The sequence below is a fragment of the Hemiscyllium ocellatum genome, chromosome 18 (genome assembly GCF_020745735.1).
Source record: "Hemiscyllium ocellatum isolate sHemOce1 chromosome 18, sHemOce1.pat.X.cur, whole genome shotgun sequence".
Classification (NCBI taxonomy): Eukaryota; Metazoa; Chordata; class Chondrichthyes; order Orectolobiformes; family Hemiscylliidae; genus Hemiscyllium; species Hemiscyllium ocellatum.
Window position 1 is genome coordinate 30724993 of NC_083418.1, and position 26791 is coordinate 30751783.

At 40.2% G+C, this 26791-nt stretch overlaps 2 protein-coding genes across 3 annotated transcripts in view; both read right to left on the reverse strand.

Annotated features, from left to right (window-relative positions):
- Nucleotides 1-4498, reverse strand: part of hps5 (HPS5 biogenesis of lysosomal organelles complex 2 subunit 2) — a 60232-nt gene extending 55734 nt beyond the window's left edge. For both annotated transcript variants that reach the window (XM_060838817.1, XM_060838816.1), the window contains exon 1: nt 4410-4498. The gene's annotated coding sequence lies outside the window, so the exon portion shown is untranslated. The remainder of the gene's footprint in view (nt 1-4409) is intronic.
- Nucleotides 4499-9149: 4651 nt separating this feature from the next.
- gtf2h1 (general transcription factor IIH, polypeptide 1) overlaps nt 9150-26791 on the reverse strand; it is a 66418-nt gene continuing 48776 nt past the window's right edge. Inside the window, exons 13-16 of the mRNA XM_060838451.1 lie at nt 18255-18345; nt 17086-17201; nt 12262-12354; nt 9150-9717 (exon numbers count right to left, since the gene is read on the reverse strand). Coding sequence (XP_060694434.1) covers nt 9631-9717; nt 12262-12354; nt 17086-17201; nt 18255-18345 — 387 coding nt within the window. The 3' untranslated portion in view covers nt 9150-9630. The remainder of the gene's footprint in view (nt 9718-12261; nt 12355-17085; nt 17202-18254; nt 18346-26791) is intronic.

The following is a 26791-nucleotide window of genomic DNA, read 5'->3' on the forward strand; positions in this document are numbered from 1 at the left end:
CAACTGATACATTAAACACATTTCAGTTTCAGATAGTTCAGAAGGCCGGCTTTAGACCAACACAGACATAGCAGTTGGTAATGGCAAACGGATAGACATCCTACCTTCCTTCAGTACAAAATACAAGCAAGCCAGTACAGGGAACCCAATTATGCCCATAAGAAATGTCAGAAGACCATATAGCAAGTGCATATTCCATAATCAGCTAATGTGAAAATTAATATTCCACACAAAAACAATGTAGGTGAGGCTGTACATGTTGCAACAGTATGGGAAAGTGCAGGGAATATTTCCACACATGGCAGAGAAAATGTGGACAGAATATTTCGCAGATCACTGACAGGTGGGTAACACATGTCACAGCTAAGCATCAAGACTGCATAGGATTGTTCAGTTGGAGAGTGTGGGAATATACAGAATAAGTAACGGAATATGGTACACTTGCAGTTGAGTGAGGGATAAAACTCAAAGTCAGAGTCATACAAACCGAAAACAGACACCCTTTGATCCAACTCATCCATGTCAACCAAGTTTTCAAAACTAATCTAATCCCACTTGGCCCATATCCCTCTAAACCTTTCCTATTCATGTATCTGTCTTTTAAATGTTCTAACTGTATCTGCATCTACCACTTCCTCTGGAAGTTCATTCCACAAATGAACCACTCGCTGTGGGAAAAAGTTGCCCCTCAGGTCCCTTTTCAATCGTTCTCCACTCACCTTAAAAACATGCTCCTGGTTTTGAACTCACCCACCTTAGGGAAAAGACCTTTGCTACTCACTTTATAAACCTCTATAACGTCACTCTCAACTTCCTATGTTCCAGTGAAAATGTCTCAGCATATCCTTATCCTTAGCCAAACCCTCCAGTCCTGGCAACATCCAGATAAATCTTTTCAGAACTCTCTTCAATTAATAATATCCTTCTTGTAGCAGGGCGACCAGAACCGTACAAAGTACTCCAAAAGTGGCCTCACCACCATGCTGTACAATCTCAACATGATGGCCCAACTCCTATACTCAATAGTCTAAGCAATGAAGGCAAGTGTGCCAAACACCTTCTTCACCACTCTGTCTACCTCTGATGCATCTTTTCAAGAATATGTAAATGAACCCCTAGTTCTCTCTGTTCTACAACATTACCCAGGACCCTCCCATTAATTGTACATGTCCTGCCTTTACCTGTTTTACCAAAATGCAATTCCTCGCATTTATCTAAATTAAACTTCATCTGCTGCTCCTCAGCCCATTGGCGTAATTAATCAAGATCTCTTAATAATCTCAAATAACCTTCTTGACTGTTGACCATACCATCAAATTTTGGTATCATCTGCAAACTTACTAATCGTGTCTCCCAAATTCTCATCCGAATCATATAAATTCTCATAAATTACAAACATAAGAGGTCCTAGCAGTAATCCCTGTGGAACACTGCTGGTCACGGGTCTCAAAAACAACCCTCCATCATCACCCTGTCTCCTAACATCAAGTCAATTTTGTATCCAATTGGCAAGCTCTCCCTGAATCCTATGTGATCTAACTTTACTAATTTGTCTACCATGCAGAACCTTGTCAAAGGCTTTACTAAGGTCCATGAAAACATCTACAGCACTCCCTCATTTTTGTTACATCCTCAAAAAACTTAATCAAGTTTGAGAGACAATTTCCCCATATACAAAGTCAAGCTTGGTATCCTTAATCAGTCCTTGCTTGTCCAAATGCTTATAAATCCTATCTCTCAGAATTGTCTCCAACAATTTACCCACCACTGAATGTCAAACTTACAGGTCAATAGTTGTCAGGCTTCTCCTTACAGCCTTTGTTAAATAAAGACACAACACTAGTGACTGTCCAGTCCTCCGGAACCTCACTTGTGGCTATAGATGACATAAATATCTCTGCTAGGGACCTCATTATTTCTTCCCTAACTTCCCCACGATGATCTGGGATACTCTCGATCAGGTTCAGGAAACTTATCCATCGTTATGTTTTCTAAGACTTCCAGCATTTCCTCTTCTGTAATGTGAACAGTTTCCCTGAGTTCTCCAGCTTCCATTTCTTACCCCACAGTAAAAACAGACACAAAATATTCTTTTAGTATCTTTCCCATCTCCTGAGGTCCAGCACATAGATGACCTTGTTGATCTTTAAAGGGCACTATTCTCTCTCTAGTTGCTGTTAATATACTTGTAGAATCTCTTTGGATTAACTTTAGCTTTGGTAGACCAAGTTATGTCATATTCCCTTTCTGCTCTCCTGATTTTCCTCTTAAGAATGCCTCACACTATGTACTCTTCGAGAGATTCACTTGATCCCAGTTGTTTCTATCCAACACATGATTCCTTATTCTGGACCAGAGCCTCAATATCTTTATTCATCAACTGTTCCCTACTCTTACCAACCTCACTCGCCACACTAACTGGAGCATAATGCCTCTGAACTCTCGTTATTTCATTTCTGAAAGCCTCCCACTTGCCAGTCGTTGCTTTACCTGCAAACAGTCTACTCTAATCAACTGTTGGAAGTTCCTGTCTCATACCAACACAATTTCCTTATTTAAATTAAGAACTTTAACTTTTACACAAGGCCTATCCTTTTCCATAACTATTTTAAAACTAACAGAATTATGATCACTGGTCCCAAAGCGCTCCACTGCTAACAATTCAGTTACTTGCCCTGCCTTATTTCCCAAGCGAAGATGAAGTTTTGCTCCTTTCCTAAGAGATATGTCTACAGATTGATAAGGAAAATTTTCTTGAACACATTTAACAAACTCCTTACCATCTAAGCTCTTAACACTATGGCAGTCTAGTCTATGTTTGTGAAGTTAATATCCTGTACTATTACAATCCTATTATTCTTACATGTACTTGAAATCTCTTTCCATATTTGTTCCTCAATTTCCTTCTCATTATTGGGGGGCCTATAGTACAATCCCATCAAGGTAATCATCCCCTTATTTGAGTTCCACCCATGCAGCTTCACTGGACGATCCATCAGAAACATCTGAAGTACAGTATTAATGTTTTCCTTAATCAAAAACACCATTCCTCCTCCTCCCCTCTTGCCTCCCTGAATATCCTTCCTGGGACATCTAAACTCAGAAACTTCGAGTTACCAGTCCTGTCCCTCCATCAGCCATGTTTCCATAATAGCTGTGATGTCCCAGTTCCATGTTCCCATACATGCCCTGAGTTTATCTGCTTTATCTGTAAGACCCCTTGCATTGAAGTAATTCTTCAGAGTTACCTCCTTCTCTGACTTGCTCTTGCCAGGCTTTTTTAAGTAACTTGCTGTTTTTTTAAAATTCAGAACCATCGATATCTGTCTTTCTATTCTCACTGCTACTTAGGGTTGGTATGTCAAACCTCCAGGTAACTTCCCCTCCAAAATGCAAAACCTACTTGCACACTATCCCCCTCACCTTCATTCAGGGCCCCAAAGAGTCCTTCCGGGTGAGACAGAGGTTCACCTGCCTCTCCTCAATCTAGTTTACTGCATCTGGTACTCCCAAAGTGGTCTTGGGAAGACCAAACATAAACTCAGGGGACACTTTGCCGAGCATCTCAGCTGGGCCCGCAGGGGCCGACCAGACCTCCCAGTCACTACCCATTTTAATTCCCCTTCCCACTGCCTTATTGACATGACCATCCTTAGCCTCCTCCATTCCCACAGCGAATCACACCGCAGATTGGAGGAGGAACACCTCATCTTCTGCTTGGGCCACCTGCAGCCCAGAGGACTCAACTCTGAGTTCTCCAATTCCAAATAACCTCCCTTTCCAGCCGCACCCCCCCCCCCTTCACTTTCAGCTACCAACCGGATTCATTCCTCCCCATCGATCAACAAGTTGGTCTACCTGTGTCCACTGATACCCACCTCACCAACACCCACCCTCCCTTCATCGGCAGCTCCCCTTACACCCCCACCCCCCTAGTGCTGAAGAAGGGTTTCGCTTGAAATGTTGACTTCTCCAGCCCCTGATGCTGCCTGGATTGCTGTCTTCCCCCCCAGCCTCCTTGCTTATATACCTAAAAGGTACAGCAGGGCAAAAAAAAATCTGACAACAGTAGAGAAAGCACAGCTAGAAAGGAGAGACAGTCAGCTTCCCAGAGACAGTGCAGGGGGAAGGGAGGGAAGGCAGTGTGCCTGGGGAGGGGAGGGGAAGGGAAGGGAATGGGGCAGTCAGGCTTGGTTCTCAGTCCTGTTACTCTCAGTTCCTGGGTTTGCAGGTCAGAGTGGACAGGCTGCGAGCCCGGCCCAGAGGCTGAGATTCCTGGTAACGGTTTCAGGGGATTACCCGGCCCCGGGGGACAGGTAAGATTTCCCCCCCCACCCCCCACGTTACCCCGTGGCCAAGTCCCACAGACACCCCCCGCCCACCGCTCTCCACCCGGACCCAGCTTCTACCTGAGTGCAGAGCGCTGACCTGCCCCGACTCCAATCGACCACTGAACCCGGCCAAAGGTCCAGCCCCCCCCGCCGCGGACTTCCCCAAATAGGCCCCGCCCTGTGGGGGAGGGAGGGCCCGGTCCCGGGAACCGCCCACCCTCCCCACGCTGGGCCCGGGAACCTCAACCTCACCCCCCCCCCCCCACCAACCGGCAGTTGGCTCAACCCGGGATCTCGCGCCCCCTCCCCGGGCAGGCCGCGGCCTGCACCATCCCCGCCCCCGGGGGGAGGCAGGCTACAGGAGCTGCCTTGTAGTCCCTGGCATCGAGGTTGGAACCATAGCATGACTCTTTAAACTCCGTGATGAGAGGGAGCATCCCTTCTGGAGTTATGGCGACTTACCTTAAAATAATAACAATGAACTGCAGACGTTGGAGATTTGAAACAAAAATCGAAAGTGCTGATGAAACCCCAGTGATCTGGACTCGAAAGATCAACTGATTTTTTTTCCCCCCTGTATAGATGCAGCCAGTTTCTCCAGCACTTTCAAAGACACCTTGGAGTGCAGGTTCATAGCTACTTGAAAGTAGCTAGGATAGTGAAGAAGGTGTTTGCTATGTTTTCCTTTATTGGTCAGAGTATTGAGAATAGGAGTTAGGATGTCATGTTCCAGCTGTACAGGATGTTGGTTATGTCACTTTTGGAATATTGTGTGCAATTCTGGTTACCTTCCTATCGGAAGGATGTTATTAAAACTTGAAAAGGTTCAGAAAGGATTTATAAGGATGTTGACAGGATTGGGGGATTTGAGCTATAGGGAGAGGCTGAATAGGCTGGGGCTGTTTTCCCTGGAGTGTCAGAGGCTGAGGGCTGACCTTATAGAGGTGTATAAAATCATGAGGGGCATGTATAGCATAAATAGACAACATCTTTTCGGGGGGAGGGGCGGAAAAGAGTCCAGGCAAGAGAGGCTTATAGGGTGAGAGGGGAAAAATATAAAAGGGACCTTAGGGGCAACCTTTTCACACAGAGTGATGCCTGTATGGAATGAGCTTCCAGAGGAAGTGGAGGAGGGCTGGTACAATTACAGTATTTTAAAGCCTTCTGGATGGGTATATGAATAAGAAGGGTTTAGAGGAATATGGGCCAAGTGCTAGATTAGGTTAGGATATCTGGTCAGCATAGTCAAGTTGGACTGAAGGGTCAGTTTCCATGCTGTACATCTCTATGACTCTACGCACAAATTTGAATACCACTTGTTCGTTCACGACTTTAAATTCTCTCCTTTTGTCACTAACTTCATATATTTCTATGGTCATTCCCTCAAACCAAAACAATCTGAATTCCATTCAAACCTGATCTAAGACTTAAATATTATCCCACCTTTCACAAAGATGTTTGTCTCCTACAAAATTGATCGATTCTCCCCTATATCAGCCATTTCACTTCAGTAATTTAGCCTAAACATCTCTATCTTTAAAAACTTCATTGAAACTATTTATTTGATCAGTCCAACCATACCTCCGCCTTAACTATGAAACTTAAAATAACTCATTCTTAACCTCTCTCCTTGCCTGAAGCTTAGTGATTTAACCTGAGAGTCACTATCAGTCATCTCTTTCTAATAAGAGAGCAGCCTACAGTTCTCAGACAATAGTGACTTTACTTTTACATTATTCTCCAGTCCTGAAATATAATTGTTAATTTATGTTCAAATATTTTCCTGTGGAAAAACAAAATCCAGATAGCAACTTCTGACAAGTGCGTACATGTAGTTAAACAACAAGAAGCTGCTGGCCAAAATGACTTGTGACTAACCAACCACCCTCTCAGTTGTAGGAGCATTGTACTGTCTGGTTCCCCATTCAACTGTATTCAGTGGTATCGAGTTTCTGTACTAAGTGTGAATTTAGACATGGCTTACCACAAAAAAAGTGAAGTGGTCTTCTCACTGTAAACACTACCGAACAACCTGTTTGATATCGAAAATAAATGTTAGCAACGTTCTTCAAACTGTAATTCTGTCAGAGTTCCAAACAACATTTTTTAAATTGACTCTTAGTTTTCACCTTTTTTCATACTGCTTTGGCAAAATTCAACCTGTAATGTAGAATCAAGTTGTTAGAAATGGCTGACACTGAAAACTATATACTTGTTGTAAAATGGCTGTGGGAATCATACTATAGTGAAAGCAGTAACAGAGTTGGTCATCATTGGGTAAAATGTTTGAAATTTTGATACTGCACACAATTATTTCAAGTGATTGCCATAAGCAACACGTATTTGCTAACACATCTATAACAAACTAAATAAACTTAAAGATTATAAAAGCTAAATAGTTAAAACATACTCATTAATTAAATATACAAAATTTAGTCTGAGGATGACAGGATAGATTGTATGCCACAGATGCAGCATTTGGGAGTTTATGGAGAGTAGCATGATCCTGCTCTTATTCAACTGGAGTCCAAGATACAATATTATTGTGCAATTGCTGGATTGTGGTGGACAAGTAAAGTTAACTGGACATTTTAAATCAAGTTTAAGCAATCACTCGCAAGTCCAGTTAGTGGTTTGGCTGGGAATGGAGGATTCGAGTTAAAAAAAAAGACTGGGACTCTTTTCACTGAAGCACAGGAGTTGAGAAGTGACCTTAAAGAGATTTATAAAATCATGAGGATTTTAGATAAGGTAAATGGCAGGTGTCTTTTCCCTTGGGTGTGGGATTTCAAGACGAGGCAGCATACTTTTAAGGTGAGAAGAGAACGATTTTAAAAAGACATGAGGGATAATTTTTATTTTAAACAGAGTGGTTCGTGTGGAATGAACCTCCTGAGGAAGTGGTGGATGTTACAATGTTTAAAAGAGATTTGGATAGATACATGAATAGGAAAGATTTGGAGGGATATGGGCCAAGCTCATGCAGGTGAGACTAATTTTTTTTTTGAGATTATAGTCAGCACGGACTGGTTGGACCAAAGAGTCCATCTTTGATCTGTTTAACTCTATAACAGGTAATTGAGGTATTCCAGGTGCAGTGCTGGAGGAGCTTTCCTCTTTGCTATTACTGCACTGTAGATCAGCAAATGCTTCATGACAGTATGGTACAAGTGACCATTTAAAATGAAGGAAAGAAATGTGACCAGGATCAAGGTTAAAAATCTCACAATAACAGGTTATAGTCACAACAGGTTTATTTGGAAGCAATAGCTTTCAAAGCACTGCTTCTTCATCAGGTGGTTGAGCAGCATTTCAAAAGCCAGTGCTTCCAGATAAACCTGTTGGACGATAACCTAGTGTTGTGTGATTTTTAAAAATTTTGTCCACCGCAATACCAGCTCCCCCAAATCATGGCTACCAGGATCAACAACATTTTGTGGCTGGAGAAGAAACTGGAATGAAAGGGGAAAATCCAGTTATCATGGCCCACACTGGAATCAATGACATAGGTAAAGTTAGTTCTGCTCAGAGTGAGAGATAACCACAGGTGAAAATTAATAATCTCTGAATTGTTATTCAAGCTATGCCCAAATTGGCACAGAAACAAAAAAAAAAGGTTTAATAGATGGCTGAGAGAGTGGTATAGGTAACAAATTTCAATTTATGGATTGCTGGTACTAATACTAGCGAAAAATAGCACTGTTCCATACAAACGACGGTTGGAGGAAGAGCGCCTCATCTTCCGCCTGGGAACCCTCCAGCCACAAGGGATGAATTCAGATTTCAACAGTTTCCTCATTTCCCCTCCCGCCACCTTGTCTCAGTCGATTCCCTTGAACGCAGCACCGCCCTCCTAACCTGTAATCCTCTTCCTGACCTCTCCGCCCCCACCCCACTCCGGCCTATCACCCTCACCTTGACCTCCTTCCACCTATCACATCTCCATCGCCCCTCCCCCAAGTCCCTCCTCCCTACCTTTTATCTTAGCCTGCCTGGCACCCTCTCCTCATTCCTGATGAAGGGCTCTGGCCCGAAACGTCGAATTTGCTGTTCCTTGGATGCTGCCTAACCTGCTGTGCTTTAACCAGCAACACATTTTCAGCTCCAATTCAATATACCCTGGCAATTCGGATACCAGGGCCATGGAAAGGATAAATTTTGGCCAGGACATTGGTAATAACTCCCTTGTTCTTCTTTAAAATAATGCCATGAAATCCTTTACAGTCAAGCAAGCAGACAGAGCCTCAACTCAATATCTCATCAGAAGACTGAACTTCCAAAAATGCAATGCTCTTTCAGTACTGGAACTATCAGTCTTCAGTTTTGAACTTATGATTAACAAGTGAATGTGCTCCTGACTGTGCCAAGTCTATCTCAATACAACCTAAGGTAATGTAGGATGTAGTTTGTAACAGGCAAAGTAACTGCTTACCAACTTGCCAGCAATCTGACTAAAAAAAATCCAGCACAGAAAATGAAATTATTTCAAGGGAAATGTTGTATGAAAAAAAATTGATGTACTCAGACAAATCCTATATTTGGTATAGTTGTGGAAATTTTGGAATCACATATTTCTAGATACAAGATACACAATATATATTTGAATAAGACTCTGGGTAGGTTACTATGAATGTGCAAAGGTAATTAGTAAGCATCATATAAAATTATAAGTAAAGCAACGTGTGTAATGCAAGGCTTTTCAGTTATAATGGGTAAGCAACCTCTCATTCCAGCATGTATACATTTCCAGAAATCAAGATATGTCTCAGTATAAAAGATAAACCATTTGAGAAACTTCAAATTAATTTCACATTTATTCTTTATTTAAAATATCCACATCTTTACTCCCCCCCACTTACAAACAGGATCCAAAAACAGAGGGCTACACTTTGAAAAAGTTTCACATTTACATTGTGCCATTCTTGTTTAAAACTGTACCCAAAAATGAAAAAAAGTTTATGCTAGAAAGACCATTTCTAAATATACTCAGTTATCATTTGACAGAATCTTTGTGCAGAGAAGAAGCACTGCCTCCACAAGCTGTGTTACACAGGAATTTATCCTGGTAGCTCTCTTCTGCTTTGGTCAGTCAGTGAGAGTCACTCACGAGTGGTCCATCTTATTGAATTGCTTTCTCCCAATATGCAGCTCTGCAAATTGAGTCTCTTCGAGTCTCTTCAATGTCACAGGGCTCTCACCTCCCTGTCCAGCATAGCAGGTTGGTGAACTTGTAGCATGTTCTGCTGGGACTTTGCAGGTAACACATTCTGGCTCTCAAACATCTCAGAAAAATTCAACATCACGTCTTTTTTAGCATTCTTTTTGATTGCCAAGCATGAAATTTACTGAAAGCTACCTGTAGCATATCTTCTAAATGGCCAGTCAACTGTAAGAAAACCAAAAAATATTAACATTGAACAGAACTTACAGTCTGAGCCAGGGTAGAATTAAATTATATTACTTTCATCACACAGTACACCTGTTCAGGAAAAATTAGTATAATGTGAAATGTTCATGATAAACTTTCCAAGCTTGAAAGACACAAGCAGTACTAAAGCCCACTTTAAGTATCAAGAATTCATAATTTCATCTCCAGATCCCTTTCATATGTTTTCCAATTCTCTTTTCAAAATTACTTCATCTGTTTTCACCACCCTTTCCAGCAGTGCATTCTGGATCATAATTCTGTAATTTTATTTCCTATTTCACCTAATTATCTGATTAAATATCCTCCGCATGCTGAACCTTTGCTTTTTTTTCTTACTATATTTAACTTTTGAACACCTTTTTCAAGTCTCTTCTTAGCCCTTTTTGATTTAAGAAAAGCTGCCCAGTTTCTTTGGGCTCTCCTGGTAACTGAAACCTTTCATCATTGGTACGAACCCATCTCCTCAGCACCTTTGCTAAGGTCTCAATTTCTAAACTAAAGTACGATCTCAAAATAGAACATAATATTCCATCTGAGACCTAACCAGTGTCTTGATTACTATATCAGCACTAACCATGTCTTCAGCTGTCCCAGTCATGTTCAAACAGTTTGATTCAAAACAGATTGAAAACTCAGCTCTTTAGTTTTCGCTCCATTGACTTATCACAATTTTTCTGCAGGTATTTTCTAATCAACCTGCTCAGAGACGTTATGACACATTTCTAGAATAGATGGGGCTTAAACTTGGACTTCCTAGCTCAGAGATAGCAACTCTGGAACTGATCTGCTTGAGCCATAAAGGACTTCTAAGTCTGAAAAAATCTAGCAACTAAAGACTGGGTCAAAGTTTCTCTCATTTCAACAGTGCTAGTGCCACACAACACAATAGAGGGTATCCTCAAAGTTAAAACAGGATTTTGTCTCCACAAGGTTGTGAGGTGGTCACTCCTACTTAAATATCTGATATAGATGCAGTTCGGCTGGTGAGAAGGTCAGATACATTATTCCTTCTTGGTGGTTCCCTCATGACTAGCCGCAGAATCAGTCCAGCAGCTATGTCTTTTAGCACGCTACAGCTTAGTAACTAGTGCTTCTACTTAGTCACTCTTTGGTGATCAGAATACTTTCTATGTTCTTATCACGCTCAGCATGTATTTCAAGTGATGTTCAGTTATGGAAGAATATGGATTCATCAGCTGAGATGGCAGAAGTTATCAAAACAGGAAGTTTCTTTGCCCATGTTTCACCTGCTGCCATGAAATTTCATCAGGTCAAAGTGAATATTGAGGATTCCAAAGCAACTTCTTCCTGACTGCATATCACTCTTGTCATTTCTGACAGGTCTGACCTTGAATCAGAGAAAGTAAGTACTGATTTGATAGAAGTGTTATAAATCATAAACAGTCTTGATAGAGTAAATAAAGAGCAACGGTTTTTATTGGTAGAAGGATCAGTAACACAAAGATACAGTTTAAATTAAGTGGCAAAAGAATAAATGGTAACAAAGAATAATTTTTATGTGGTGAGTTAAGATCTTGTGGAATACATTGCCTGAAAGAGCAAGGGGAGATGATTCAACAGCTTTGGAAGAGAAATTGAATAAATACTTTTACATCTTTTTGTGTGGGGTGGCACAGTGGTTGAATAATTAGCACTGCTGCCTCACTGCGCCAGGGACCCAGGTTCAATTCCAGTCTCAGACTACTGACTGTGTGCAGTTTGCAAATTTTCTGTGTGTCTGCGGGAGTTTTATTTGGGTGCTTCGGTTTCTTTCCACAGACCAAAGACGTGCACGTTAGGTGGATTGGCCATGGGAAATGCATGGTTATGGGGATAAGAGGGTTAGGTCTGGATGGGATGTTCTTCAGAGGGTTGGTGTGGACTTGATGGGCCAAATCGCCTGCTTCCACACTAGGGATTCTGTGATTATGTCATAACTCATAACACTAGAGTCACAAGGAAGAAGGTTGCTTCAATCGCAAGGTGCTTAGAATGTCAAAAAATGCAGAATTGGAGGAATCCACGGCAAATGGGAGCTATTCTGTCCCCTTTCTGTTGTGTTATGATGGTCCAAATAGACCCTTTATAGAGTTAATAAAATGGAGGCCTGCATTTTATACTAGCTCAGGAAACTTAAGAAAACCAGGAATGTAGATAACACTGATGACACAACAGCTCTCATGATATTTAAAGGTAGCCCTGATGTTAGGTTTAGCTTGTATATGTTGCTGGTGTAACATTAAATTAAAATCACTTCTGTAACAACTGAAACCACAGAAAGGCACTATGAGCAAACAGTACTCAAAGATCTAATAGACCAGTGCCACTGAATCTTTTGATCAAAGCTGCCTGTAATAATAAAGTTGAAACATCGTCCTTGACCATATGAGGCAACTTATGAACCAAATGTGCAACATGTTTATCGCTTTCCCTTCAGAATTCGTACAGTCCTCTCTCCCACCAGCATAACCATGTCTTGTGTGCATAATTGCCAACACTCACGTTTGTACTGATGTATAGCTTCTGCAGCTTCTCTCGGAATGGCCGTAGTTTTGTCATCTGAAATCTTTCCAGGTTATTCATCATCTTCCCAACCTACCACAGCAGACAAAAAAATTACAAAAGAAATTACTGAACTCCTGCTAAAAACCAGCAAACATTATGCAAACACTAGGAATCCTCTAAGAATTAATATAAGAAAGGGGCACTGGAGAAGGTCATCCTGCCCTTAAAGTCTTCTGTATTTTTCAAAAGATCATTGTTGATCATCTCACTCAGGTAGGTCTTCACACACCATCATAATGGCTTTATTTTTTTTTAAATTAGACTTACAGTGTGGAAACAGGCCCTTCGGCCCAACAAGTCCACACCGACCCGCCGAAGCGAAACCCACCCATACCCCTACATTACCCCTTACCTAACACTACGGGCAATTTAGCATAGCCAATTCACCTGACCCGCACATCTTTGGACTGTGGGAGGAAACCGGAGCACCCGGAGGAAACCCACGCAGACACGGGGAGAACGTGCAAACTCCACACAGTCAGTCGCCTGAGTCGGGAATTGAACCCGGGTCTTCAGGCGCTGTGAGGCAGCAGTGCTAACCACTGTGCCACCGTGCCGCCCACTATGCCACCGTGCCGCCCACGGTGATTATATTTAATCATTTCTGTCAACTTGAGTTTGCAGGATTTTTTCTTTTAAAGGAGGCCAAAGAAAAAGAACAATGGAACTACTTTTTATATATTAAACAAAATTCATTTTTGAAACCACAGTTCCAGATAATTGATGATCTTAGTTGCTTGAAAATCCATTCAAGGAAAGCACCCAATTGTTTGTGTAACTGTGTTTTATGGCTGTTGTGTTTGAATAATGTTTTGCAGGCTTGGAGTTTCAGGTGAGAGAAACCTGCTAAAGAACAGGCTGCTCAGCTTGTGTATCTTGTCACCTTGTGAAACTCGATTGTCCTCTTGAAAGACAACTGGAAGCTTTATTGAAACTGTATTTCCTTAGCAAATTGCAACTGCTAAGATCCTAAAGACAACTGCCTATGTTTGGTGACACACATTTATACAAGCCAGTACGTCAGACCAACAACTTCTAAATATTTTAAACCTCCATCTTCTTATGTTTTGGGTTATTTATCATTGTAAATATTGAGAGTCATATTCCAAACTAAGTTTGTTAACCAGTTTTACATGTTCACTGAATAAATTTTCTTTCATGACAAATCAATAGTTTTGTACTTAAAGCATTCCAATCGATTGATTCTTATTGTCCAAGTCTAATATAGTCTAAGCATATGATTAGCCATATTGAACCATTTTAACATGATCAGTTGGGCTTAGAGTGTGGCACACTTAAGCTGCATATATTAACACCTTGCAGAGAGAAAGAATAGGTCTTTGCACTGTGCCTGTTTCAACTCAACAAAATAGGTAACAACCATTTGTTTGTTAACTTCTCAGGATAATGCCCTGACCAATCAAATCAGTCAAGGGCTAGATTAGAGTAGTGTTGGAAAAGACAGCAGGTCAGGCAGCATCCGAGAAGCAGGAAAATTGACGTTTTGGGCAAAAGCCCTTCATCAGGAATAAATCAGTCAACCTGTCTAGTTTAAATTGTAAACAAAATCCTGGCTGTTAAAAGGGTCAAATGGTATTAATGGGAATACAGTATTCTCCACTGGTAATACCTCTGCTAATCAGAGTCCACTTGCCAATCAATCATCATTCTCCTCTCATGCAATATAAACATTGGTTTCTCCTGATGAGTGCAAGACAAATAATTTCAACAAAATGTGTAGTTTTTAAGCAATACCCAAAGCCAAGTTATTAGAATTAGCAAATAAGTTGAAGTTAGAATTAAAAGCAGAGGCTAGGAAAGCAAAGATAATTGCATAACATTTTAAACTGGCTGCAGGACAATGTAAACCAGTCAGTAATTTGAGTGAGTTAGCTAAAATGCTGCAAATGAAGCAGTTTGATGTAGAAAAGGAAATGAAAATACATTAACTTCAAGAAGAAGAAAGAGAAAAATAATAAAAACTTCAGAGGGATAAAAAGCAAAAGGAAAGAGCTTTTTTAGATTAAGGACCTCTCTGAAGTTGAATGTCTTTGGAATTCTCTTCCTGAAAAAGTGGTGACTGCACAGTCCTTTAATATTTTTAATGCAGAGAGAAAGAGAGAGAGATTCTTGCTAAGCAGTGGGATGAAGGTAATCAGGGATATGCAGACTTGAAGTTACAATCAGATTAGTTGTGATTATACAGAACAGCCAAGCAGTCTTGGGGATTGAATAGCTTACTCCTGATCTTTGTATCTATGTCCTACAGGCAGAACAGACCCAGCAGTGGTGGTGACATAGTGGTACCATCCTGAACCATTACAGTGTAGGAACACCCTTAAAACTGTTATGAAAGGAGTTCCAGAAATTTGACCCAGTGACATTAATGGAATAATGATGATACAATTCCACATTAAAATGGTGTATGGCTTCGAGAAGAATTTGCAGGTGTTTAGACTCCCGTGCATTTAAGGCTGTCAGGTTTGAAGGCTGAGTTACTGCAATGCATCTTGCAGATGGTACACACTGCAGTCACCAAATGGAAGGTCAACATAGTGAATGTGATCCCAATCAAGCGGATTGCTTTGTTTGTCTGGATACTGTCAAGCGTCTCGAGTGTTGATGTACCTGCATCCATCAAGGCAAATGGAGAGTATTCCACCATACTTTTGACTTCTGTCTTGTAAATGGTGGACAACAACTGGGGAATCAGGAGGCATCACATAATTTCTAGCCTCTGACCTGCAATTATAGCCGTTATGAATTATTTGACTGGTCCATTCAGTTTCAGGTCAATTGTAAACCCCTCCACTTTGATATTGATTGAAGGGGATCTAGAAATAGTTTTGCCATTGAATTGGATAAATGTGAGGTATTGCATTTTAACAAAACAAACAAGGGCAAGACCTATATGATTAATAGAGGGCCCTGGGTCATGTTGTCGAACAGAGAGATCTAGGGGTTCAAGTAAATTGTTCTTTGAAAGTTGCATCACAGGTAGACAGATTGGTTCAGGCTGCATTTAGCATGCATGCTTTCATTGCTCAGACCACTGAGAAGAGGAGTTGGAATATGAAGTTAAGGTTCTACAGGATGCTAGACGGGCCTCTTCTGGATTACTGTGCATAGTTCTATTTGCACAGCTACAGGAGAAGTATTTTTAAATTGTAGATGGTTCAGAAAAAAATTACCAGAATGCTGCCAAGACCGGAGGGTTTGAGTTATAAGGATAGGCTGGGATTTTTAATCACTGCAGCATAGAAGGTTTAGGGGTGACCTTATAGAGATTTATAAAATCATGAGGGGTAATGATAAAGGGAATAGCAAAGATCTTTTCCCGCATGTGGGCAAACTTAAAACTAGGGGGCATATTTTTAAGGTGAGAGGAGAAATGAGGGGCAACCTTTTCAGAGAGGGTGGTTCATGTGTGGAATGAACTGCCAGAGGAAATGGCAGATACAAATACGGTTACAATATCTAAAAGACACTTGAATAGGTACATGAATAGGAAAGGATTAGAGGGATGTGGGCCAAACGCAGGCAAGTTGGACTAGTTTAACTTGGTCAGCATGAACGGGTTGGACAGAGGGTCTATTTTCATGCTCTATGACAAGGATTGATGCTCAGATTTATGCATGTTGAAGATGGTCATTGTCTGGAACTTGCATGGCACGAATTTTACTTGCCATTTGTCAGCACAAGCATGATTGCTGCTAGAAGGATGCCTGTGGTGGGTGTGATAACATCCCTACCTCTAGACTACGAGGCCCAGATTCAAGTCCCATGTGTTCATGAGGTTTGTAATAATCAGACTGATTTGAAAATATCTAATAGCTCAATGTTGCTCATGTCCATCAAGCTATGCCATATCTTTAGGCGAGGGAAGAAATTAAAGAGATGCACAGCAAAAAACTCTTGCAATAGTTATGAAATAATTACCAATTTGAGAAGTTAAATTGCTTGGGCTTAACCACATTCATAATAGTATTAAGTATAATCTATACTATCCATTTATTCTCTTCCTAGCCACATTGTTATAGCAGACAAAGGTATGTTCCCAATGTCCGGAAAACTGGTATACGTTTCCTTTTAGTATCAATGTCTAGTATTTCTACTGATCAGTAACAGCACGACTTGATATATAACTAAACTCTATTTTAGCTCAATCATAAGACTTGGTCCCACCTCATACCTTAAAACACCATCTTTTATAATCATTATGCAAATTTTATCTTTTTACCCCCTAGCCATCTTGTGGCCTTTCCGCACAAGACTGCATATTTAATATCAAGTAAAAGTAGTTTTAAAATCTGGCCCATGCTAAAAAGGAGAATGACTTGATACTGCTCATAATTAAAACAGATTGGTTTAATGGAGAGTACACAGAGAGGTAATTATGTAATAATGCAGGAAGTTGAGATGTAAAATAAATATGGAAAATGAAACTTGAAACATGATTAGAATTTAAAAACAAAGGTTGGGTCCAGGCAAATATTTTGTCAAAATGAAAAACATCAACCAAAGTGTTTTTCAGATGAGTAAATATTTGAATTTAGTTATGAACTAGTAATAGCGTAGAAAGTCTGATTGGCTTTGTTCCAATTTCAGAGTTTGATAATTTAACAACTTTGAAGTTCATACAGATTTTAAAACCCTGTGACATTTTAAGTTTCCATAACAATGCAAAGGCTAAATGGAGTTTAAAGTTAGTAGCTTTAACCATTTCTAACAAGATGATCTGATCTAGATTCAATTGCTTACCTTCTCCTCAAGGAATGGTGTATTGACAGGAAAACAGGACCAGAAATGTCTCAGTAACTCCGCCACTGCTACATACAAATGTTTGAGTTCGATCTGGACATCACTTGGCATAATCTCTACAATAAAAACAACAAAAAATGTGCTTAAAAAAACACCTGATGTTTTCAGATTCACACACCTTTCGCAAGCATGATTGTTGGGAGGCTTGCTGAACTGTGGACCAATCTCCTAACACCACTGCTAGAAACATATAGTGCAATGATGCTTCTGATGAAACAGAGATGGAAATTTATTTTAAGATTATTTAAGTGTAGGTTCTTGGAATTCTAAGTTAATCATACAAATTTGTCTGTGTATTTAGGATTAATAATTAGCTTATAAAAATCTACATAATTCAAAGCAATAGCAAGTTACCCTAAATTCTTTGGTAGCTACTCAGCTAGCTAGCTTACTAATACTTAAATTGTTCTGGGCTCAATATGAAAATTTTAAAGCAGTATTTTAATTCTCCCTGCAATGTAGAAGAAGTAAGACTGTTGTCATGGTTACATTGTATCATGATTCCTAAAATTCTAAGATTGGTATAGTTACTTACTTTAGACGGCAATAATAATTTCAGTTTTATTTTTTTGACTTTTTGAGGTTCCCCTTTGCCTGTAGTGTCTTTCCATCATGTCCTCCCTTGCTATGCTCAACACAGAACAATGATGAAACCTGTGACTTCCTAATCAAGACTGCACAATTGTGGGTGTCACATCTCTGAATCATTGGAGGAGATATACCTCTGTGGCCAGAAAACACTAAGGAACCATGGTTTTACAGACCCATGTAGTGGGAACAAATGTAATGACTTCAACACAAGCAAAAAACATAAGTTGCTGGAGAAACTCAGCAGGTCTGACATCGTTAGTGGGGAGAAAACAAAGTTAATATTTCAAGTCCAGTGACTCTTCATCAGAATGTTCTGATGAAGAGTCACAAGATGCGAATCATTAACTTTGTTTTCTCTCCAGATGCTGAAAGACCTACTGGGTTTCTCCAGCAATTTCTGTTGTTGTTTCAGATCTCCAGCTTCTGCAGTTCTTTGGCTATGACTTTAATATAGTTACACAAAAATGCAACATTGGTGACACTGCACAAACATTCTGTGTATCAGGACAGATACTCACGGTTTACAGTTTGGGATGTTCCTCCCTGCATGAGCACGCCACCAGGTGACAAGTCAGTAATTGCACTACTAGCCATGCTGCTGGACAGAACCTGAACAAAGGGTTTGGAAGAAAAATGACATTGATTTTGAACTATGCTTTAGAGTCAGTGGAGTAAGGAGAAAATATGCACAGTTATAAGGTTGACCTGCCACATTAATCCAAGCTTGAATGTTTTCCAGGTCTTGCTGCATATCGATACAGATTGCTTGGGTATGTAAGGAGCTACAAACGATGCTGAACATTGTGTTATCATCAGCAAACATCTCCATTTCTGACCTTAGGATGGAGGCAAGGTCAGTGATAAAGCAGGGGAACAGAGTTGAGTTGATGGACCTTACCAGGAGGAACTCTTTCAGCGATGTCCTGGTGCTCAGGCTCCAACCACCACAACCAACTTCTTTATACTATGTTTGTCTCCAAAAAAGTAGTGTCAGTATACGAGGAGGTCAAAATTATGTGCTACATGGTGACTTTACAATTGGAAGCATTGTAAACCATGAGGAAGATAGTGTAAAATTTCAAAATGACATGGGCAAGATGGTGGAATGGACAGATGGGTTGCAGATAAATATGAATGCAGAGAAATGGAAAGTATTTCATTTTTGCAGGAAGAATGTGGAGAGACAACATAAACCACACATAAATACTAATTAATGGAAGTAGCATGCTACAGAGCGACATAAACAATCCCATAATTAATGAATCAGATGAAAGACCTGCAGAGTAGCTACATCCTGTTGCAAATGGCAAGCTTTTAAATAACTGGTAGAGGCTCCATAAACATCACCAGCCTCAACATGGGAGAAATCCAGCATACCAACACAAAAGACAATGTTGAAGCATTTGCCATTATTTTCAGTAGCTAACCAATCTTGGGCTTCTCCGGAGGTAACCAGCATCACAGATGTTAACCTTCAGGCAATTCGATCAATTCATGCGTTATCAAGAAATAGCTGAACAACAGGATTTGGAAAAAGCTGGGTTATAGACAACATCCAAAATGTAGTGAAGGTTTGTGCTTAACAACTTGCACTGCCGCTAGCAGTGAAGAAGATTGTCCACATTTGTTCTTCCACAAAAAGTAGGGCACATCCCATTTGGGTTTGCCAAAAACACACCAGTGTACTCTTAATCATCAGCAAAGTGAGACAAGCTGTCACTGATAGCGCTAACAAGGAGATTTATCTCAGAAATAATCTGCCCAGGGACGTGCAGTTTGAGTTCCACCAGAGCCACTGGCTCAAGGCATTACTATGGCTTTGATCCAGACACCATCAAGAGTACTGGATTCCAGATGTGAAGTGATTGCCCTTGACTTCAACGCAGCAATTGACTGAGTATGACTTCAAGGAGTCCCAGCAAAATTTAAATCAACGGGAATCATGGGGAAAAGTCTCCACTGGCTGAAGTCATATCAAGCACAAAGTTGTGGTAGCCAATGTCTCAGGGCATCTTGATGAGAGGTCTTCAACATGCTTTGCCCAACTATCTTCAACTGTTTCAACTAACCTTTCCTCTATCATACGGTCTGATGTGGGGATGTTTGCTGACAACTATGGTTTTTGATACCATTCACAACTCCTCAGATACCAAAAGAGACACACAGCAACAACAGGACAACTTTCAGTTTTGGTTCAACAGGTGGGAGTCAACATCTGTCCCACATTCACAACAAGCAATGACCATGCACCAATGCGAGAGAATCCACTATTTTTCCCCTGATATTCAAAAGAGCATTACTGAATCCTCCACCACCAATATCCCAGGGATTACAATTGCCCAGGAATTTAATGGTGGCTATAAAAGCAAGCCATAAGGTTTTGAATCACTGGAATCTCTTCCTGGGTAGAATTAACCTGTATAAGAAGGACAGATTGCACCTGAATTAGAAGTATTATACAGGTGGGGAGATTTGCTAGAGCTGCTTGGGAGGATTTAAACTAATCAGGCAGTGTGTGGGACCCCGGAAGATAGGGAGGAAAGAGATCAGTCTGAGACTGGTACAGCGGGAAAAGCAGTAAGTGCAGACGAGAATAAAGTCGAGAATGATGTAGGACCAATAAATTAAACTGCATTTATTTCAATGCAAGAGGCCTAACAGGTAAGGCAGATGAACTTAGGGTATGGTTGGGAACATGGAACTGGGATATCATAGCAATTACAGAGACATGACTCATGGACGGACAGGACTGGCAGCTTAATGTTGCTGGGTATAAATGCAATAGGAAGCATAGAAAGGGAGGCAAGCAAGGAGGGGAAGTGGCATTTTTGGATAGGGATAACATTATGGCTGTACTTAGACTCTCAGTTTTAGAGAGATGTAGAGCATGCAAACAGACCCCTCAGTCCAACTCATCCATGCCATCCAGATATCCTAAATTGATCTAGTCCCATTTGCCTGCACTTGACCTATTTCCCTCCTAACCCTACCTATTCATATACCTATCCAGATGCATTTTAAATGCTGTAATTATACCAGCCTCCACCATTTCCTCTGGCAGCTCATTCCATACATGCACCGCCCTGTGTGAAAAAGTTGCCCCTTAAGTCTTTTAAATCTTTCCCCTCTCACCCTAAATCTATGTCCTCTAGTTCTGGGCTAACCCATCCCAGGGGAAAGACCATGTCTATGTGCCCTATCCGTGCCCCTCAAGATTTTATAAACCTCCATAAGGTCACCTCTCAGTCTCTAATGCTCCAGGGAGAACAGCCCCAGCCCTGTTCAGCCTCTCCCTATAGCTCAAATCTTCCAACCCTAGCAACATCCTTGTAAATCTTTTCTGAACCTTTTCAAGTTTCACAATATCCTTCCTATAGGAGGGAAACCAGAATTGCACACAATATTCCAAAAGTGGCCTAACAAATGTTCTGTATAGGCACTAAGTGATCATGACCTCCTGACTGCTATACTCAATGCTCTGACTAATAAAGGAAAACATACCCAACACCTTCTTCACTATCCTATCTACCTGCCACTCCACTTTCAAGGAACAATGAATCTGCACTCCAAGGTCTCTTTGTTCAGCAACACTCTCCAGGACCTTACTATTGAGTGTGCATGCTCTGCTGATTTGCCTTTCCAAAACGCAGCACCTCACATTTATCCAAATTAAACTCCATCTGCCACTCCTCGGCCTAGGGAGGATATTTCTGGGTATAAGTCCAGGGACGTTATTTGGGTGGAACTAAGAAATAAGAAAGGGATGGTCACCTTATTGGGATTGTTTTATAGACCCCTCAGTAGCCAGCAGGAAACTGAGCAACAAATTTGTAAGGAAATCTTAGGGTGGTTATGGTAGGGGATTTTAACTTTCCAAACATAGACTGGGACTGCTATAGTGTTTAGAGCTTGGATACTCAGGGATGTTTTTAAGTGTGTAAAAGAAAACTTTCTTACGCAGTATGTCGATGTAGCTACTAGAGAAGGTGCGAAATTTGACCTACTCTTGGGAAATTAAACAGGGCAGGTGACTGAGGTATCAGTGGCAGAGCACTTTGGGGCCAGCGACCATAACTCTTAGTTTTAAAATGGAAAAGGACAGACCACATATAAAAGTTACAGTTCTAAATTGGAGAATTGCCAATATGTATGGTATCAGGCAAGAACTTTCAAAAGTTGATTGGAGCGGATGTTTGCAGGTAAAGGGATGGCTGGAAAGCGGGAAGCTTTCAAAAACCAGATAATGGGAGTCCAGAGACAGTATTTCCTGTTAGAGTGAAGGGCAATACTGGCAGGGAATGCAGGATGACTAGGGAAATTGAGATTTTGTTTAAGAATAAGAAGGAAGCATATGTTAGGTGTAGATTAGAAATCATGGGGCAACCGGTTATAGTCCAACAATTTTATTATGCACCACCTTAAATATTCACATCTCCGCCTCCAGCACATCAAATTGCAACAGTACCATAGTTTGTATTATCTAAAAGATGTACGACTGCAATTTGTTGACACTTCTTTGACATCACCTTTCAAACCTGTGATCTCTACCACCTAGAAGGGAAGGAGCAGCCAGCATATGGAAACACCAATACCCGCAACATCACCTTTAAATCGCTCACCATTACAACGTTGTAATGTCAAAATCATCAAACGCCCTTCCCAGCAGCAAGTGTAGGTGTGCTTATGCCACATGAACTACAAACAATTCAAGAAGACAACTGACAAATAACTTCTGTTAAGGACAATTTAGGATGGGCAATAAATACTGTCCCTGCTAGTTATGGCCAGACCTCGTGATTTTTTTTTTAAAAAGTTAATACATCGGAAAGGTAATGTCATTGGATGTCAAGGGAAAAGTAGTAATTTCTCTCATATTGAAGATGGCCACTGCCTATTTAATTGTAAGGATCATAAATAAGATTGATCAGATCAGAAATGATAAGATATTCTATAGGAGGTACACATAACATGTAATAGTGTGGCAAATAAGTTTGTTGAATTGCAGCTAGAAGTTGTCTTATGGGAGTCTGATATAACTGTCTGACACCATTGGGAGGGGATGCCCCTGGCTATAAGGAAAAGTATTGAGGAAATATTCAGGAGAGTGAAAAGAAGTGGGGAAGTTGGAGGTGACAGTACTGATCAAAGTAACTATTATATCAATGGACAGGATTAATGTCATTGAGGGAAAAAAAACTCAACATGCACAAATAACTTCTTTATGTAAATTTACCAGTGTCATAGGGCCATAGGGCTGCTTTTTCATGACAGTGAGAGCGACAGCTGGTGGTGGTTTAACTTGAGAGTTCACTGTGCCTCTGGCAAGGGGAGAAGATGAGAAGGTGGAACCTCATGGTAAATTCAGTCAATATGGAAAGTGAATATGTGCCAATCTACATCACAAATTCGCTGTCCAACCAACTGAGCTAACTGACTGAAGGGCATTCAAGTCTAGACAACAACAGAAAGGGCTAGATATTGGGATGCCAGTAACGGAGATGGTTTCAGTGTTTGATACTCCATTGCAGAGAGGGCACACAACTCATGGAATGCATGAACTGGAAGTTGTGATGAACCAATCTGCATTAGTCATACGAGTGTGGTCACTACTTCAAACAGTTTAAGGCAAATCAGCTGGTAATTCTAAATTAATTAGAATTTAAATTTTTTTAGTAGCATAAACTTGCAAATATCAATGAGAAGGCTCACAACACGTCTCACTTTAAAAAATAAATCACATTGATCGTTTATACATGAAATCTTTTAAAAGTCTGATAAATCTTCTTAATAAATAAAATTTATAACTTTTTAAGATAATTTATTGGAATTAATATCACTTTCTAAAATGATGCTTCTGATCAAAATTATTGTAGTTTGAAATGTTTACATTTTTAATGTTGTAGTTATGTCCCCAAAAATTGACATTGCAATTCCTTTTTTAAGAAGATTTCCCCAATTATATTGAGGTACCTTTTTGCTGCTGCAGCCTGCTTTATAACTTATGATGTCATTGGTTAAATATTGTATCCACAGCTGCCTCCCATTTTACCCTATAATAGACTACTCTGCTTGAACTTACTGTATTCCATGCATGGAGGAAATCCACCATCAAGGGCAGCCAAAACTCATACTGCTGGAATTGCCTTGAGCTCATGAGACAACTTATTTGATGTCAGTCATAACATCCTGCCAATAAATTAAAATGAGACAGGCGAAGGACGCTTACGACAAAAAGAGGATAAATAATAGTGAAGAACAAATCTAGAAAGTCTAAAAAGAAGTTAGGGGGCAAACAGTGTGCGAATAGTTTGGCTTGCGAAAAAGGAAGCCAAAAGCTGCTTACAAATATTGCAAGAAAGGGACGTCAAAGGAAGAATGGGGCTATTACCAAAAAGGAAATAATTTTGTGGGGGCCGGGATAGTAATAAATACTTTGACACTGTCGTCATTAGTGAAGCCTGATGCAATGTGACAATAAAGATGTGGAGAGTAGGGAAATTGGATAGGATGAAAGTAAATAACAAGAAGTTCATAAAAAGGTGAAAGCCCTCAAAGTGGAAAAGTCACCCAATCAGGGTGGAATGCATCCTTCAAGGAATAAAGGGTGAACAGACATTGGCCACAATGTTCCAATCCTTCTCAGATTATGAGGCTGGTGTCAGAGGACTGTAAATGCTACATCAATTTTAAAAACAAAAGAGGGACAAAACTCTCAAATGCAATATAGTCAGCTTACTACCTATCATGGGAGCTTTTAGAGATGAGAAATTGGGATCTGGGAAAAGTATGGTTAATAAACGGTGGTCATTGGCGAATTGTTGAAGGAAAATCATACTTGACTAACATGATTGAATTATTTGATGAAGCAGGTGAGGATCCTAATGATACTGCAGTTGGTAATGTGTATATGAACTTTCAAAAGACATTAGAGTTCCACAATAAAGCCTTAACAGCTTAATTAGATACCATGGGACAAAAGGTACAATGCATAGGAGTTAAGGGATTATTTAGGAACAAAAACCAAAGAACATGAATATTGCTGTGAGAGACATGCTGCTGAAGCTTACACCTTGCATTCATCAGAAGAATGCCAAATTGCAAATGATCATAACAACTTATACCATAAAAGATAAGGAATGCTGGTAGATTGGCAAGTTGGCTCTGTTGTTCTAGATACTGCCAAAGAAAGCAACAGGGAATTACATGCCTCCACATGCTTCCAGGTAATTCTACAGAAAAGGTGCAAAACCTGTACATTTTTCATTTGTTTGGAGAGAACAGTTCCCTGCGTTTGAATGTTCTAACAAGTGTAAAAGTGCAATGTTACAAACTCAACTAATTTTATCAAATTAGTTATTCTTATAACGATTAGCACGCTCAAGGTTTATTCAGCAAGAACTACCTGGTTGTGGGATGATGTGTACGAACTGTTATTTTGATTTGGTTTTTGTAATTACAGGTTCATTGAATACAGCTTCTACTCTGTCTACTATGAACAGCTGGAGGAACTTGTGGCCAAAAGAGAAAATGCTGGAAAATCTCAGCAGGTCTAGCAGCATCTGTAAGGAGAGAAAAGAGCCGATGTTTCAAGTCTAACTGACCTTTGACAAGGGTCAGTTAGACTCGAAACGTCAACTCTTTTCTCTCCTTACAGATGCTGCCAGACCTGCTGAGATTTTCCAGCATTTTCTCTTTTGGCTTCACATTCCAACATCTGCAGTAATTTGCTTTTGTTTATGGAGGACCGTGGTGGTTTGATTCAGCTAACTAATTGATGGGACACCTGGTTTACGTAACTTGGCTAATTTGGTTGGAAGAATAGGAAGGCAGAATATTTTTTATTTGTCAACATTTTTTTTAAAATGTTGGTTTCAAAAGAGATTTTGCTGATAAACTTACAAAGTTATCATACAGATATAGCAAGCAATTAGGAAGATAAATGGTATGTTGATGTTTCTTGTAAGGGAACTAGAATACAGAAAATTACATCTTGCCACAATTATACAAGACCTTGATGAAACTATGCATTGGGTACTATGCAGCTTTATCTCCTTATCAAAGGCAAAAATATTTCTGTGGAGGCAGTGCCACAAAAGTTCACTAGATCAATCCTGGAATGAGATATTGAGTAGGCTTGGCCCACACAAGCTAAAGTCGAAATGAAATGAGTGGAATCTTATTGAAACTTCTGAGAAGCCTTATTGGAGTAAATGCTGAGAGGTTATTTCCCCTGGCTACAGTGTGTAAAACTAGGGACATCTCAGGTTAAGGGGTCAATAACTCAAGAAGAATTTCATCACACGTTGAACTGGAAATCTTAGCATTTTCCATCACAGAAGACTATGGATGTTCAATTATAAGAGTACACTCAAGGCTGAGATTGATAGAGTTTTGGCCTTGAGGAGATCAAGAAGTATGGGGTCTGGTGACAAATTGTAACAGAGGTCAAAATCAGTTTTAATCCCATTGAATGGCAATGGATGCACAACCTATTTCTACTCCCAGTTCCTAGTTTAGATTTTAGTTGATTTAACTGGCTTCCAATTCCCATACCTTAATTTAAAATACTTGCCTTCGTGTTTAGTTCCCTTCTTCGCCTCAATTCTCCAGTTTCCTCTTGACTTATCCTATCTCCCACAACCAATCTCTAAAATCAGTTTCACGAACTATAACCTGCTATAGCTATAACCCTCTTCTCTCTTCACTTTGTCTCACCATTGGTGCTTAGGCACTATATTCTAAAACTTACGCCTAAATCTCTTTGTCTTTACATGAAGACCATCTTTAAAGCCTACTTCTTTCTTCAAACTCTTGGGAATGTCACTGAAGCTTTCACACACATTTTCTATCATGCACTGAGGGGTTTGGTTTTTTGTAAAATTGCTATGTACGCACAAGTTCACTATTAATGAAGTAGCTATTATTTCTAGTATTTTCTGCTTTTAACATGAGTTCCAGCTTGTTATTTTTTTGTTTATAAGTTATCAGGTTTAATGCACATGTTCTCTCTCTCTCTCTGCCTTCACACAATGAGATCTATGTCCCAGTTCTGACA